Below are 16287 nucleotides of genomic sequence, written 5' to 3'. Positions count from 1 at the left end.
ACAGGCGTGTCGGAGACATCATACATCATTGAGCTGAACTGCTCTGGAGCGCAGCTCGCTTGTGTTGGGCATTTAGATTTGTCTGTTGTTTAAGCATTTTCATGAATAGTGTTTTATAGTTTGTAGTATTTTTCTAATTGGGAATTCATATTGTGTAGATAACACCTTCACTTGTCAAGACAGATTAATTTGTTGATCATTTATTTTAATTAAACAATATTATGGGGATCCAGCTTACCAGTGCAGCCTGTCTCTTTCCTGCTCTCAGTAATGTGAATAAATGTGTAAAAAATACATACATATTAACGTGATCAATACATTTTTCGTCTGTTTTTTCTTCATCTGAACACATTTATCTGCAATATTTACACTCCTCCTTAAAATGTATAGCAGATGTGACTGTATGGGCTGCTGTTTCGCTGTACTTCATGACAATAAAAAATATTGAATGTTGTTCTGTGTGCATGATGGAACTTGCAGTCATAAAGACTTGTCCCTCACTCGTCTAAGGTAAGCAGGCGTGCGTGCGAGCGATACACTTATTTAAATATGTCTCATGATAATACTAAGCACATTTACACATACAGTTTTAAATCTTTTACAACAACCGTAAAGCAAAACAAAATGTATTTCCCACGTAAAAACTATCCAAAAGGCACATAGGTCTATGTTTTTGCGTATTTATTTGTTAATAATATAAAGCGTGGATTATAATATAATAAACAGAGAGATTAACTCTTTATCATGGGGCATATTTCTAAAAATAAGCTTGATAAGTTGTCTGTAGCAGGGCGGTACTGATGTCACAGGTGAGCGCCCTGAAGGCACTGTAGTCCGTTTACAGTCTAATGTTAGCTTTTCAATTCTTGCGTTTGCATTTAAGATCCAAAAGTGCTAAAAGTTGTATTTTTGTGTGTGGATTATCCGGCTGGACAAAACGTGTAAGTGTAATGAACAGTGTTTGAACACAGAGCTTATTATTAGCAATCTTCGAAAAGCCTATGGGAAAATCCTATAGGGATTTTATAGAGGGAACCAGTTTTATGCTAGCAGCCGATTAGCCTACAAGGTGACGTCATAGTTCCTCCACTCTATTACAGTAACTAGACTCAATCAGAGAATAACTTTTCTCAGGCTCTAAAGGAGACTAAATTAATAAATAAATTGCAAGTTCCCAATATTTTAATCACTAAAGGCGAGCTAGTATGAATTCAAAGCTGTTTTTATTCTATATATAAAATAGGGGGCAGCACGGTGGCATAGTGGTTAGGTCTGTCACCTCATTGCAATAGGGTCGCTGGTTCGAGTCCCGGCTGGGATTAGTTTGCATGTTCTTCCCATGTTGGCATGGGTTTCCTCCCGGTGCTCTGGTTTCCCCCCTAATTCAAACACATGCGCTATAGGTGAAATGGATAGCTAAATTGGCCGTAGTGTATGAGTGTGTGAATATGAAAGTGTATGGATGTTTCCCAGGGATGAGTTGTGGCTGGAAAGGCATCCGCTGTGTAAAACGTATGCTGGAATAGTTGGCGGTTCATTCTGCTGTGGTGACCCCTGATGAATAAACGAACTAAGCCGAAGGAAAATGAATGAATGAATGAAAATAAAACATTCTCCTAGAATGTTTGCAGAACAGGCACAATTTACAGTGTTTCCAGTACATGCCATGTTTGCAGAATGCTCTATGATAAAATAAATTCAGTTATTATAAAATACAGGGCTCATACACATTTTTACTACTAAAATTCCATGACTTTTCCAAGACTTTCAAGCAGTGGTGTAGTCGGGGCTATACGCACGTATACTCAGTATGCCTACTTTTTTCCACTAGCTGTATTACGACTTCTGAGGATCAATAATTGCGTATACCCTCGGTATACTCACTTGTTATGCTGATTAGACTTCCCTAATTTACGTGTATTCGCATCCCCTTTAGCTGTATACCAAATGTTTTTTAACTCTCATCTTAATTTGTTGCAATTGGTGCATTTTTGTTTATATTATGCGCCATTCCCCGCCCCCTGACGACCACAGCAGCTGTGAGAAAATTTCGTGAGTTTTTCGAAGTCGACTGAATGATGTCTCGCTGAAACGTTCAGGTAAATTTATAAAACAGCATGGGCGGGTAATAGTACACCACCTTTTTTTTTAGGACTACACCACTGCTTTCAAGTAACTTTCATGACCTAAAGTGTCATGCAATGTTATTATGCGTGGTAAAGAATAAACAATGCATGTTCAAATTTATTACAGCATATCATAAAACACGCAGCAATCTACTTAGCTTCAATTTATATTTATATCTATGTAAAATTGATTTAGATAATGCTTACACGGCATTAATAATGTGAGAGTTTATGATTGGCCAAGGACAGAAAAGAAGTAAATAACCCATATTCAAGTATACAGATATCTGTTTTCCAAGACTTTTCCAAAACTTTGTGGATTTTTCTGTTTTTCCAAAACTTCTCCAGGCCTGGAAAAAGCCATGTCAGGCATTTCCAGGTTTTCTATGAATGTATGAACCCTAAAAAATAATTTCTTTACTCTTTTATGAATCTGTCATGCATCAAAGAACACCCTTAGAAACCAAAAGAGGTGGCTGAACAAAGACTGAAAAGCAAAACCGAATCAAATACAGATTTTGTTTTGCTATTTAAATAGTCAACTTACTCATCCTCAACTTGCTCTAAACTAATATGAGCTCCTTTCTTCTGTTGAACACAAAAGAAGATGTTTTGAAGAATGATGGAAACTGGTAGCCATAAACTATGGATGTCAACTGGTACAGGTTTCCAACACTCTTTGAAATATCTTCTGTCTTCAATTAAATAACAAACTCAAAGGCGTGGAAGCACTTGAGGATGAGTAGTCATTTTTAGGGTGGATTATCTCTTCAATGCGAGTACACCACTTACTTTTGTTTTGCCCTGGCACTTTTTAAAAAGGAAACATCCTCATCAGAGTCGCTGTCCTCGATGGTGATCTAATCATAGAGAAATAAGAGCAGAATAAATGAATTCAGATTACACATCGCACGACAGAAAGACCACAAATGTTTTTTTGTAAAGGTTTTTCGAGTGGCTTAAAACTATTTATCAAGCTAAATGAAAACTCTGCTCCACTTCAAATTAAAAGATTTAACAAGGCATCTACTCAGTTTATTCAAATGTTTTTAGACAAATGAAGTATGATTATTTCGCACATGTTTATTTCAGAGTGTGATCGTGTATGAGAGAGCAGTGTTGCCAACAATTTTCAATGGAAAGCTGCTAAGCTCGGCTCAAAGTCGCTAAATGACACTACATGACATCATATGCCAATTTACATATTTGGTCTTGATATCTATTGTTTGTTGTAGGATATATTGCACAAAAAAATATATTGCGATTAACGATATTATTGTCATTTTTAGACCATTTTATGGCACTCATTATATAATGCCTGAATGTATCAGAATCAGTTTTATTGCCAAGTGTGCTTCACACACACAAGGAATTTGTTTTGGCTACAGAAGCTTCCAGTGTACATTAAGTGACAAGTGACAAACACAAAATAAATATGAAAGAAAAGATGATAAACATTAAACAGAGACCAGAAATCTGGATGTTGAATTGTGTGTACAGATTTGTCATAAATATACAAGTTATAAGCTGCTGTGTACAAGTGCGAATGGAGAAAGTATTGCATTGTATATTGATATAAGGTGCTGTGTACAAGTGCGTATGAGAAAGTATTGCACATATTTATTGCACAGTTGGGGGATATTTAACTGTTCATAAGGTAGACAGCCTGAGGAAAGAAACTTTTCCTGTGTCTGGCTGTTTTTGTGCTTGGTGCTCTGAAGCGCCGACCAGACGGTAACAGTTCGAACAGGTAGTGTGCTGGGTGTGAGGGGTCCAGAGTGATTTTGCGAGCCCTTTTACTCACTCTGGAAGAGTACAGTTCTTGATGTGTAGGAAGGGTAGTGCCAGTAATTCATTCAGCAGTCCGGACTATTCGCTGTAGTCTACAGAGGTCGGTTTTGGCAGGTGAGCTGAACCAGACGGTGATTGAAATGCAGAGGATGGATTGGATAAGAGCTGAATAGAACTGTACGAGCAGCTCCTGTGGCAGGTTAAACTTCCTCAGCTGACGAAGTGTGTGTGGTATTTGGGAAATACCACACACACTGACGTTGCTAAATGATTTGCCATCGGTATGCAGTGGGCTGATCTGACTGCAGGTGTGAGAAATGGCTGTGGAGGACCGGGCCGCCTGTGAGCGCTCTGAGGCAGGGGAGGGGCCGACAGCATCACCCGCAGCTCGTGGAGAAGGAACCTGAATCTCGTGGAACAGTACACTGTGGACACATCAGGCTCTCTGAAAATCGCCGCTAGTCACTTTTTTGAAAAATTTTCGCTGAGGAAGTCAGAAAAGGTGCCAAGTTGGCAACACTGTGAGACAAACGCAGACACTGAGGTGCAACAGCATCAGAGTAGAGCTTATTAATATTCATGACCATTCCAAATATGGTCAAAATGGAGCTTCTCCTTATAGGAGTGATTCTTCTGTTTATAATATAAAATTATGTAAGTATATAAAACCATTTCTGAACTTTTACTGATTTTTAAACTTTCCTACAATGTAGATATTACAGAACAATTTAACTTATTGCATCAATCCACTTGATGGTAGGGATGGCTGACGTGAAACTGACGTTTCGACACAATGTCGAGATCCAGAAGTGCAAGTGTTTCGAAACACTGCACCTAAGCATGATCTGAAACACCTGGATCACATGACTGAAGCGATTCAAAATATCTGTCATTTCAGAACCATTTTGAGACCTGGCGAATCTGCGTTTGATTGACAGGGTCGAAAAAACCCTCTAAATCAGTGGTCCTCAACCAGCGTGTCGCACAAGAAGTCCTTAATTATTTCTGTTTTATTTATTATCCGAGTCTGAACCATCTTTTATTTTGAAAAATGACCGTATTCTCTCAGTTACATCTCGGTCACTTGAGCGCCCATATTTAACCCACAAGCAGCAAAATGATTAAGAAACAGACGTCTTTGTAAAGTTTCTTTGCTAAGGGGACAAGACCCAGTAAAGGACTCACGAACTGCCAAGGAATGGATCCGCAACCCAATTTGTCAACAAATCAGGTGAATCCAGCATGTCTGTAAAGGAAGATCAACTCCTGGAGATCGCAAATGGTGGCGGCCGTTCACATATCTCGTCCTTTTCTAGAGTTTGCATAAGTTTGTTATTTTCAATGGAGGTGCGCAACACGCTTGTGCCTTCCAGACGCTCCCAGTTGAATAAATGCCACGAGCGCACTGTGAGTCACGTGACAAGAATTGACCAATCAGCTTCTTATTTGTATGGAATATACACATTTCAATAGACTAATTATCTCAGATAAACACAGGACACCCAAATACTGCAGTGCTTTGGCATTTTCTCCATGAATAAAACTTGCATCAGAGCTGCAGCAATGTTTTGTCAGCTTGTCATCCTCTGACTAAATGGATAATGGTGGCCTAGCAACCCACAAACAACTGCAACCCCCTCCCCCCACCCCCGTCAGAGTAACTGTGCTGCAAATGTCTTGAGTTCGAATCCCGACTTGTACAAATACTCCTAAATTCTGACTTTATTCAAGTTCATTTTTTTAAGACCAAAACAAGACATGTTTATTTACAAAGTGTTCATTCGGATGTTAGACCGATATAAAAACTAAAACACGTCACAAGAACAGAGTATTTAAAAACTAATGTCTGTAACTGCACCACCCTGGATGCATGCTAGTCTGGAACTCCCACCGCTTCACTAAATCAATTCAACAACATGGTGTATAATTTGTCAATTAGTTTAACTGTTTCTTCGCTGAAGCTTCCAGAGCAATGCATAAAAATGACAACACTGTCATAGGCGTCACTACAGAGACGGGTTTCGAAACGTTTCAAAGCTTCGACACATTTGCTTCGACTGTTTCAATGTATATGAAGCCTCGCTCTGTGCACCACTACTTGATGGCACTTTTAAATCATTGTATTGTTGTTTAACAATGAGTGGTCATGAGGTCACAAGTGGCCATTTTTTTATGATTGTAGGAGATATTATATTATATTAAGAAATATCTTATTCAACCTATTATAAAGTACTACTTAGGATGTGTTTTTTGCCCTTGTTTCAGTGATTTTTCAGCCCCCCCTTAAAACTTATTAACCACGCACAACACCTTTTTTTCTAATAATAAATGCGAGCATATATATCCATCATCACTGTAGCAAAACGTGTGCTTCGTAAAACAAAACAACAAACTTACATGTTAGCCAATGGCATCATCCCGTGACCTTAAATACAATTTTAGTGAATATTAAGCGCATTTCTAAATCTGTCAAAAACCTGATTCTCAATCTTTCTTGTCAACATTGTGTGGTTATTTGTCCTGACTAAAGGAAAAACAGGATTACTCTTTGGCTTTTAACATGTTTAAATAAAAATGAACAGAAATATATTAAAGAGTTGAGTGTGTAATACCTCTTCAGCATACGACTTTGGTGTTTTTCCACGAGTGGACCTCTGGCTTACATCCTGAAACACTGAAAAGAAAATAGTTTTAAGGTGCTGTATGCAAGCGTTTGACTCTTCTAAATCATAAGAATACCATAATATGTTTATCTTTCGCTGTCTTTTTTTTTGGTCATTTTAACATGCCCAATGCCAGTTTAGCCAATTATATTTCAGCACTCCGGGTTGCCTTGATGCTAAACAGCATATTTTATTCATTCATTCAGAAAGGCTCTCAAAGCATGCGTCCGTGACTGAAATGCGACCTCTGGTGGACAGCTGCAGACTCCAAAATAAGACGCAGATTCAGGGAGATCCACATGAGGTGGTTATTAATTAGCAAATAATATAAATATTATGAGTGTAAACATTAGGAGAGCAGGTTACATTGTAACCCTGTGTCCTAACAACATGCTTCATGAAGAGATATGCAGTGATGAGGAATTTTGGGTGTTTGCACCAGACGAAACGAGAGAAATTTAAACACAGCCATACAGAAGCACAGAATATGCACTTACTCACGAAATGGTAAGGTTTATAATCTAAATAATACATATTAAACCTCTTTAACATTATTAAATGTACATGCTTAATCACATATTTAGTTCAAAGTTCAATTTCAAATGGTTTATTTTATTTTCAAGATCTGAGGTGAACTATCTGCTGCTGCTTTCAGTAGTATGACAATAAATGTCATGTAAAATGGCATTCAAACTCGCATTATTAGCATTTAACACTGAATAAAGCACATTAAATTCAATTCAATTCACCTTTATTTGTGTAGCGCTTTTACAATGTAGATTGTGTCAAAGCAGCTTCACATAGAAGATCATAGTAAATTGAAACCTCAGGTACACATGAGGTTTACCTGAGGTGATCAGTTTATCCTGTTGATCAGCTGTGAGAAATAGAAGTCGTTTCTAATTTATCAATTCGAGGTGTTGGTTAGAACAAAAACTCCTTATAATATGGAGAATATTCCCTCTATCGTGTGCTGTTGCTAGAACGCGACTTAAGTCAGACTCGATCCTCAATCTGGCAACCTGCGCTTGCGTTTGTTTTGATCCAGGAATGTAATACCTAGTTCAACCAGTGGGTGTCAAACCTACATACTGCACCTTTAAGTGTCATTATAATAGAGTATAAGGTTTGTTGTGTCTTTTTAGATACATTTATAGACTGATTATAAATAATTAAAAACAGAGTTATAATTCATTAGCGTTAGGGTTCAAAGAAGGCATTACCGAAAAATCTGCTGTAAACAAACATCTGTAGCCGGTTTGAACACCACTTGCTTGATTGTGTGTGTGTGTGTGTGTGTGTGTGTGTGTGTGTGTGTGTGTGTGTGTGTGTGTGTGTGTGTGTGTGAGCTTAGGTGTAAGGTGTATTCTCACCATCCATTATTGACTTGGTTTTTACTGGACTTGAGAGAGATCCACGTCCACGTCCGCCCCGTCCTGACCTAGAGGCAGCACCTGCACACAATTTTACCCAAGCTTAAATTTTTTTTTGTATTGTATTGTGCCTCTGTGTTTACAAAGAAGTGTCTAGAGTCATAAAATGATTGTGTCTAGTCATCAACTATATTTTCGTCCTGTTGTTTTAGTTTGAGGTGGCACGGTGGCTCAGTACTGTCCCAGCAAGAAGGTCGCTGGTTCGAGTCCCGGCTGGGCTAGTTAGCATTTCTGTGTGGAGTTTGCATGTTGGTGTGGGTTTCCTCCAGGTGCTCCGGTTTCCCCCAAAGCCCAAACACATGCGCTATAGAGGAATTGAATAAGCTAAATTGGGTCTAGTGTATGAGTGTGTGTGTGTGTACGAATGTGAGTGTATGGGTGTTTCCCAGTACTGTATTGCAGCTGGAAGGGCATCCGCTGCATAAAACATATGCTGGAATAGTTGGCGGTTCATTCCGCTCTGGCGACCCCTGAAATAGAGACTAAGCTGCAGGAAAATGAATGAATTGTAATGTATGTGTAAATTGACACTGAAGAAAATTGACATGTACTGTATATCGGGAGGTGTAGTATTATAATTCAATGTCATTAATCGTATATTAAAATGGAATTGAAATGACTAAAATATACCATAATAATCTAATATAAAAGCACAGCTTCACTTAATTAATGATTCGTTTAGTTTTATAATTTATAGTTAAAATAAGAGTGTTCCTTTCACCATATCGAGATGATACCGTAAACCGTGATAAAAACTTCAGCAATGAATCGTAACAAGAGATTATGATACTGGCAGTATCAAGTAATAATTCACAGCTTTTACCACAGGCCTATTACCTGCCTATTATTAAGATACGAACTGTTTATTAGCACTTATAAAGTATGATCTTATTTTATATCCCTAGTCCTAGCCAGTACCCAAACCTATACTTTACTAACTATTGTTTGTTGAGCTAAAACTCTTAGAGTAAAACAAATACTGATCATCAAATCACAATAGCGATCAGACAGCCTACGTATTACTGTGGTGCTTGCTTCTAAATTGTTCTTGAAGTAGGCATGGGACGATAACCATTTTCAAGTTATACCTCGGTTTGGGAAAGTCAAGGTCTTAAAACCGGCAAAATTTAAGGTTTAATAAGGTATGTGTACGATTTTTTTATTTACATTTTTTTGTTCGATTTTTAGGACAGCAGTATCTCCAGCAGAAACGATATCCAAGGATGCCATTTTAAATTGTAAAGAAATCTGTGTTTTAGAAACTAATGAAGACAGCAGAAGTCAATGATTCATTTCAATTATTTAGCCTGACATGTTTACTGCTGCAAAACATTTAAAATCTGTTAAAAAATTAAATATATTGTTTTCAAAGAGGAAAAAAGGTTATTTTTTTACCCAGACAATTAAAAAGCATATATTTTGGAGCAGTAAATACAATATCATGATACCGTAAAACTGTAATATTTTTATCCAAGGTTATCATACCGTCAGAATGTTGAAGATTATTGTGCTTTGTCAGGAAGGAATGAAGATACATGATTTTATCGAACTGCCATTTGGAGTTACTAAAAACATCAGTATTGCTTTTAATTTAATTGACAATTCATGCTATTTACTATTGGCTTATTACCACACTATTATTGAGATATGAACTGTTTATTAGCACTTGTAGAGTATGATATAAGTATCTTATTTTACATCCCTAGTCCAACCCAATACCCAAACCTAAATACCCAACTATTAATAAGCAACTAATTAGAAGTTTATTGAGCTAAAAGTCTTAGTTAATGGTTTGTTAATAGCATGAAATGTACATTAACCTCCTAGGACTTGAGTGTCGACATACGTAGACAGCACATTTTAGCTCTTAAGTGGCTATTTAAAATACTTTGAACGTTTTATATTTTGTTACAGACATACAGTGTCATCCTGCAGCTGTTTTGCAGCATATCAAATGACCCAAACACTATTTTTACCAGTCCAAAATGGGAAAAAAAATGTTGTTTTTACTCTCTGATAGTCAAAAATTCTATGTTAAATATGCATTAAAAAACTCAGGAAAAGGTGTTTTATTTAAATTTGGACCACGAGTCCACATATATGGACTTTATTTCTCTCTAAAAGTACATCATATCAAAAGATGATACTTACATTTATATTTTAATTAGGTTCTAATAAACCCAAATAGCAAAGAGAAATAAAAAAATGCATGTAAAAAAACAGCTTGGGCCTTAAGCAGTTAAAATAAAATGTGACCTACATATAATACTATCAAAAACATTTGTCATTAATTTACTTAATAATGCGGTAGAAAAAAATCATGATGTGCAATTACACAACTTAAAATATTCCCATTTATATAATTTATAAAGTTAAATATTACTATTTCTGCAACTTTGCATATGTCAATACCTCTTGCTCTTCCTCTTTTACTGGCGCTTGGATCTCGTCCTCCTCTGGAGCCACGCCCCCTTCCACGGATTGGAGGAGCAGTAGTGGGCTCTTCATCGGATTCCATGGCAATATCAGCCTGGTCATCTGACAGGCCGAGGTCATCATCTCTCGCGGTTTCGCCACGATCCCGATGAGCTTTGGCACGAATTATAGCCTGAAACACAATAAATAACCTGCTGCCATGATAATTCTTCTGAATAGTATAAATAGCAAGCAAAATAAATAAAAGGTCACCTCTTGTACTTCCTCGTCCTCTTCTGCTGTGTTTCTCTTAGAGTCTCGAAACTGTCGAATCTAAAGACACATGTTGGTAATTGTGAGACTCCTTTGCAGACCATGAGATGAGCTTTAAATGGATCAGTTATCCTGCACTGTCTGCTATGGGTAATGATGACTTCTTTTCCTGATTTGGATTACTCTCTGGAATAATAACAATGTTAAAAGTTTTGTAGTGGTCAGATTGCAGACCGCCATCCATAAGGTGAATTAAATAATTAAATACGGAACATCCTGGATCTGTTTCTTTACTCTTCTTTATTCTTTTTTCTCTGTATTATAGAAGTATCGGATCGGGTTTCGGTAGATACTCAAAATCAAATGACTCGGACTCAAGGGCAAAAAAACCTGATCGAGACATCCCTAATAATAATAATTATTATAATAATAATAATAATGATTATAATAATAACAATAATAATAACAATAACAATAATAATAACAATAACAACAACAACAATAATAATAATAATAATAACAATAACAATAATAATAATAATAATAATAATAATAATAATAATAATAATAATAATAATAACAATAATAATAACAATAACAATAATAACAATAATAATAACAATAATAATAATAATAATAACAATAATAATAATAATATTATTAATAACAATAATAATAATAACAATAATAATAACAACAACAACAACAATAATAATAATAATAACAATAATCATAATAATAATAATAATAATAATAATAATAACAATAATAACAACAATAATAATAATAATAATAATAACAATAATAATAATAACAATAATAATAACAACAACAACAACAATAATAATAATAACAATAATAATAATAATAATAATAACAATAATAATAATAAAAATAATAAAAACAATAATAACAACAATAATAATAATAATAACAATAATAATAATAATAATAATAACAACAATAATAATAATAATAATAATAATAATAAAAACAATAATAACAACAATAATAATAATAATAATAACAATAATAATAATAAAAACAATAATAACAACAATAATAATAATAATAACAACAACAACAATAATAATAATAATAATAATAATAAAAACAATAATAACAACAATAATAATAATAATAATAACAATAATAATAATAACAATAATAACAACAACAACAATAATAATAATATAATAATAATAACAATAATAATAATAACAATAATAATAACAATAATAATAACAACAACAACAACAACAACAACAACAACAACAACAACAATAATAATAATATGTTAGAGTGATTTCTGATGCATCATGCGAGCCTGAATACTGGAGTAATAAAGCTGAAAATTCATCTCTAAATCACTGGAATAAATTATTCAGTTAAATGATAAACTACTTTTGAACAGTTATTTTATAGCGCAATAACATTTCACAATTTTACAATGTGTACTGTATTTTTGATGAAAGAAATGCAGCCTTGGTCTGTAGTGTACGTAAAAAAAAAAACCTTACAGTTAACTTTGCACCTGACCTGACAAACAAAAAAAAAAACCTCTGCATGCAAAAACAAAACCTTGACTTAAGTGTTGACAGACTTAATCCTCTATGCACTGATGATCATTCTGAATCGAATCCAAAAACAATGTTTGGGGAAACTGAATTTTATTTCGTGCCTTCCTCATACCTCCTCATCAATCTTCTCCTCCGTGGCGTCCACCCGTCGCTCTCTGAGGTAGCGCTGGGTTTTCTCCAGCTGGTAGTTTATGAGTTCTTCAATTGCATCTCTCTCTTCCTTATCCACAAACTCTTGTACTGCCTTTCCCATGCCTTGCTCTGTCAGCAGAGACAACTGCACGTTCTAGACACACACAAACGCACAGCAGTCACGATTTCAGGGATTTCTTTACAGGCAAGTGTAACGATGCAATACAGGTTAATAACCTTCAACTCCAATCAGTTTTTTGCAGGGGGAAAAACGATTTAAATCATAAATAAAACATTTTTGTGAAAAAAAATGGGGTATTTTTTAAAAAAGGCCCTCTCGCCCAGCCCTAGTAAACATGATTTAAGATTAAAGGGAACATAGTTTACCTCTTTTGTATGATTTAATATTAATATTATGGTTCTTCTGAGTGTGCCAGTTTAGGTTCAGTTTAAAACACAATTCTGATTGTTTTATTATAATGTGTTAAAAAGTGTCATGTTGGGGGCGTGTCCACAGCTCGCTGATTTAGGGGTGTGTTGCTTCACATGTAAATTAGTTTCGGCTTCCCGCCAACGTAACAAGGGGGCGGGGCCATGAGCTCATCCGCTCTGCGTTCGCAACAGACAGGCAGACGGAGGAGTGAGAGGATCACCATTCAGTTGTACATGTACGACTCGGACACAGACCAAGCAGAGAGTACAAAATCATTTGTGTCTTTGTACAGTTTTACAGCCAACTGTGTGCTAGTTTCAAGTGCCGAGCTTGTACACAGAAACTAATAACCACGCACACTGAATTAACTTTGACAGAGGCACCGGATGCGCCGCTCGAAGCCGCGACACGGCACACCAGACACTCTCTGTGGCGCAGCAGAGACATGAAGTGTCCCGAATCGTCGCGCCACGCATTTTTTAATTCTAAACATAGGTTTCTGCAGCGGTCCGCGGCGCCCAGCCGTCGACTTGAGTGTACCCTGATAGAAACCGATGTTTAGAATTCTAAAACGCATGCTAGTTAAGATCACAGGGAGCTTCTGGGATCGCGAGAAATGCAAACGGCTGAAGTATAAGGTAGACTCAATGAGAAGTACACATGTTTGCAAACCTACCTAAAGATACAACCAATAATTCCGATTAGAGTGATAATGTGGAGAATATTGATCTTGTGTTGAGCCCAATGAGCCTTGCATCTAAAAATAGAGCTAGCGTGTTCCTTTAGTGATATCGCTTCGACTCACGCTGAAAATGGCGGACGTGAATCAACAAACTGAGGATATGATGACGCGCCTGTCAATCAATATTGGTGGGCGGGGGGACCACACTCCTACGTAAAGTTGCGGTCGATCTGAAAACCGCTCCAATTGGTCCACCGTTTTTATGTTGTTAAATTGAAAATAAAGGACTGGGTGTGCTTATATCACCCCAATATGACACCATACACCATACATGCACATATGCCTGTCCAAACAGCTTGAAAAGTAGATTTTTTACCATAGGTGCCCTTTAATCTATAATCAGACAAAATGGAAACCTTTTCAGCTGTCTGGAAGTACTCCTTTACAAGATCTTCCACTCTCAGCTGTAAGACCTCAGAAGTGGGACGAGAGAAAAGTGCTTCAAAATCCACATCTTCATCTGCAGAACATAAAACACAGCACTGTTTATTTCAGCACTTTTCTATTTTTCCCCATAAAATTATCAGTTTGCCATAATGTTAAAATAATTAATAAAAAACGAGGAATGTGGCCCGGTGGCAGTTTGATACTGTCCTCATTTACTTACTTTTATCTATTTGGTCCAAACATATGAATGACTTTCACTTTATGAAATACAGTTGAATTATATTGGCTGTCTTTTTTTTGTAATTATAATGAATATGTGCTACATTCCAAGTGTACTGAAGACAAAAAAAATGTTTATATTCACCCATATACTTCTGCCATAATGCAGTTTCACTGTAAGCCAAGATATAAGCAGTACTGGACCAATTTTCCAGCAAGAGGACACATGATGCATGGTTTCCGCTACATTCGTTCTTCCATGGCGGGGCGCCATGCCAAAATTCATACCGCCACGGCTACATTACAGCTTCTCATTCAAAACATTTAATTATTATAATAGCGGGTTATAATCGCACCAAAACGTATTAAAAGGTAAGTGAATTATAACAGAGCGAACGTTTCTGTAACCGTAGTAGTGCTGTGCGTCATTTGTTTAACCCTTTAAGGCGGGGGTCACCAAACTTGTTCCTGGAGGGCCGGTGCCCTACAGATTTTAGCTCCAACCCTAATCAAACACACCTGAACAAGCTAATCAAGGTCTTACTAGGCATACTTGAAACATCCAGGCAGGTGTGTTAAGGCAAGTTGGAACTAAACTCTGCAGGGACACCGGCCCTCCAGGACCGAGATTGGCGACCCCTGCTTTAAGGTGACATGCTGACTGACAGGTGCGTGAGGCCAGCAAATATGACGTATAGCCATTTCACTTCACTTCAGAACGCATTAATGGCGCTCTGTAGGTCTATTGGAGACATTCATAAATATTCCTAGCAAATCTAATAAATGCTGGAGACATACTCGTTACATAAAGGCACTAAATCACACTTCAGCAACGTTTATTTGAGAGCGCACAAGAAGATCTGCGCACTCTTAAATCGGCTTATATTTGAGGGGGCGTGCAAGATGTTTTGTGCACGAGCAGAGGAAATCGGCGCACAAGCACAGAGATCCGCATGCTCATAGGCTATTACATAAATGCGATCTCGACGTCTAATACTGCGCTCACGACATTTGTCATTGAAATAATGCCATAGGTAGTTAGTAGATCTGTGTAAAAAAGGCCTGCTGCCACAGCTGGAACAAAATCCTAGAGGAAACACTGTGATGATTACTGTATATTAATAGTTCATTTACAAAAAAATTTATATTTTTTTTTAAATAAAATTGTATTTATTGCATTTGTTTTTTGGTATGTAGCGTTGTTCTGAAAAGCCTGCTATTGTGAACTAAACCTAGGTTTTTCACCCTGATCTGAAAAGTGATTTAGTCAGGTTGTCTGAAGTCTGAATATCTAGTTATCAATTTTTTTTTACAAAAATCTCTTTAACTCATGAACAGAATGAGAAACTTGCACATCTCCAAGTCACTTTATAAAATAAATATATAAAAGTAGCATGGTTTGACCACGTGGTGGTGCTACAATGCGGAAAAAAAACCCATGAAAAACTACTTTTGTCCCAACTGACTCGGAAATCGGCATGCAGTGCATTTTACATGTGTGTAAGCATAATTAATTTGCATATTTATTTAACTTTCACACGTTAAAAACTTAAATCAAGGGAGCACATTTCTACACAGCTCTAAAGAAGCATGAAAATGTTTAACAATTTCAAGCAATTGGACAGATTGCAGCTGTTAAAAATAGTTAACCGTTAGAAGTTGGTTTTTCAAGGGCGATTGGCCTAAAATTGTAAAAACTATTTCACACAAGAGTCATGCAACAGTCTGCTTTGTGTTCTGATTGGCCTTTAGTCCACCGGGGTTTCACACGTGCATAATTTACATGAGAATGAAAAAACAATGGTGTCTGAGGTCCCGTTTACACTAGTGCGTTTTAGTTGAAAACGATGAATTGTTTAAATGAATCATTTTAATGATTGAATTGAATCGTTTTAATGAAAACGATCCGCGTCCACTAGCATTTCACCCAGCGTTTCTGAACAACTCTGCGTCTACATTAAAATGGTGACCACACACACACCCTGGCATGCACTGCAGCGTGCTTTGAGCACATACCCATATGAGAGCTGTGCGAGTCGGACTGTTCATCAAGGATCTACCGCAGGATCTAATCTCACTATATTTGTTAAACA

At 36.5% G+C, this 16287-nt stretch overlaps 1 protein-coding gene across 1 annotated transcript in view; it reads right to left on the bottom strand.

Annotated features, from left to right (window-relative positions):
• mre11a (MRE11 homolog A, double strand break repair nuclease) overlaps nt 1-16287 on the bottom strand; it is a 33425-nt gene that overhangs the window by 2603 nt on the left and 14535 nt on the right. The window contains 7 exon segments of the mRNA XM_056474309.1: nt 2919-2986; nt 6530-6591; nt 7954-8034; nt 10426-10621; nt 10702-10761; nt 12394-12567; nt 13945-14048. Of these exon segments, the coding sequence (XP_056330284.1) occupies nt 2919-2986; nt 6530-6591; nt 7954-8034; nt 10426-10621; nt 10702-10761; nt 12394-12567; nt 13945-14048 (745 nt within the window).

Source organism: Danio aesculapii, chromosome 15, assembly GCF_903798145.1.
Source record: "Danio aesculapii chromosome 15, fDanAes4.1, whole genome shotgun sequence".
Taxonomy (NCBI): Eukaryota; Metazoa; Chordata; class Actinopteri; order Cypriniformes; family Danionidae; genus Danio; species Danio aesculapii.
Note: the sequence above shows the minus strand (reverse complement) of the source record. Positions and strands in the feature narration are given on the sequence as shown.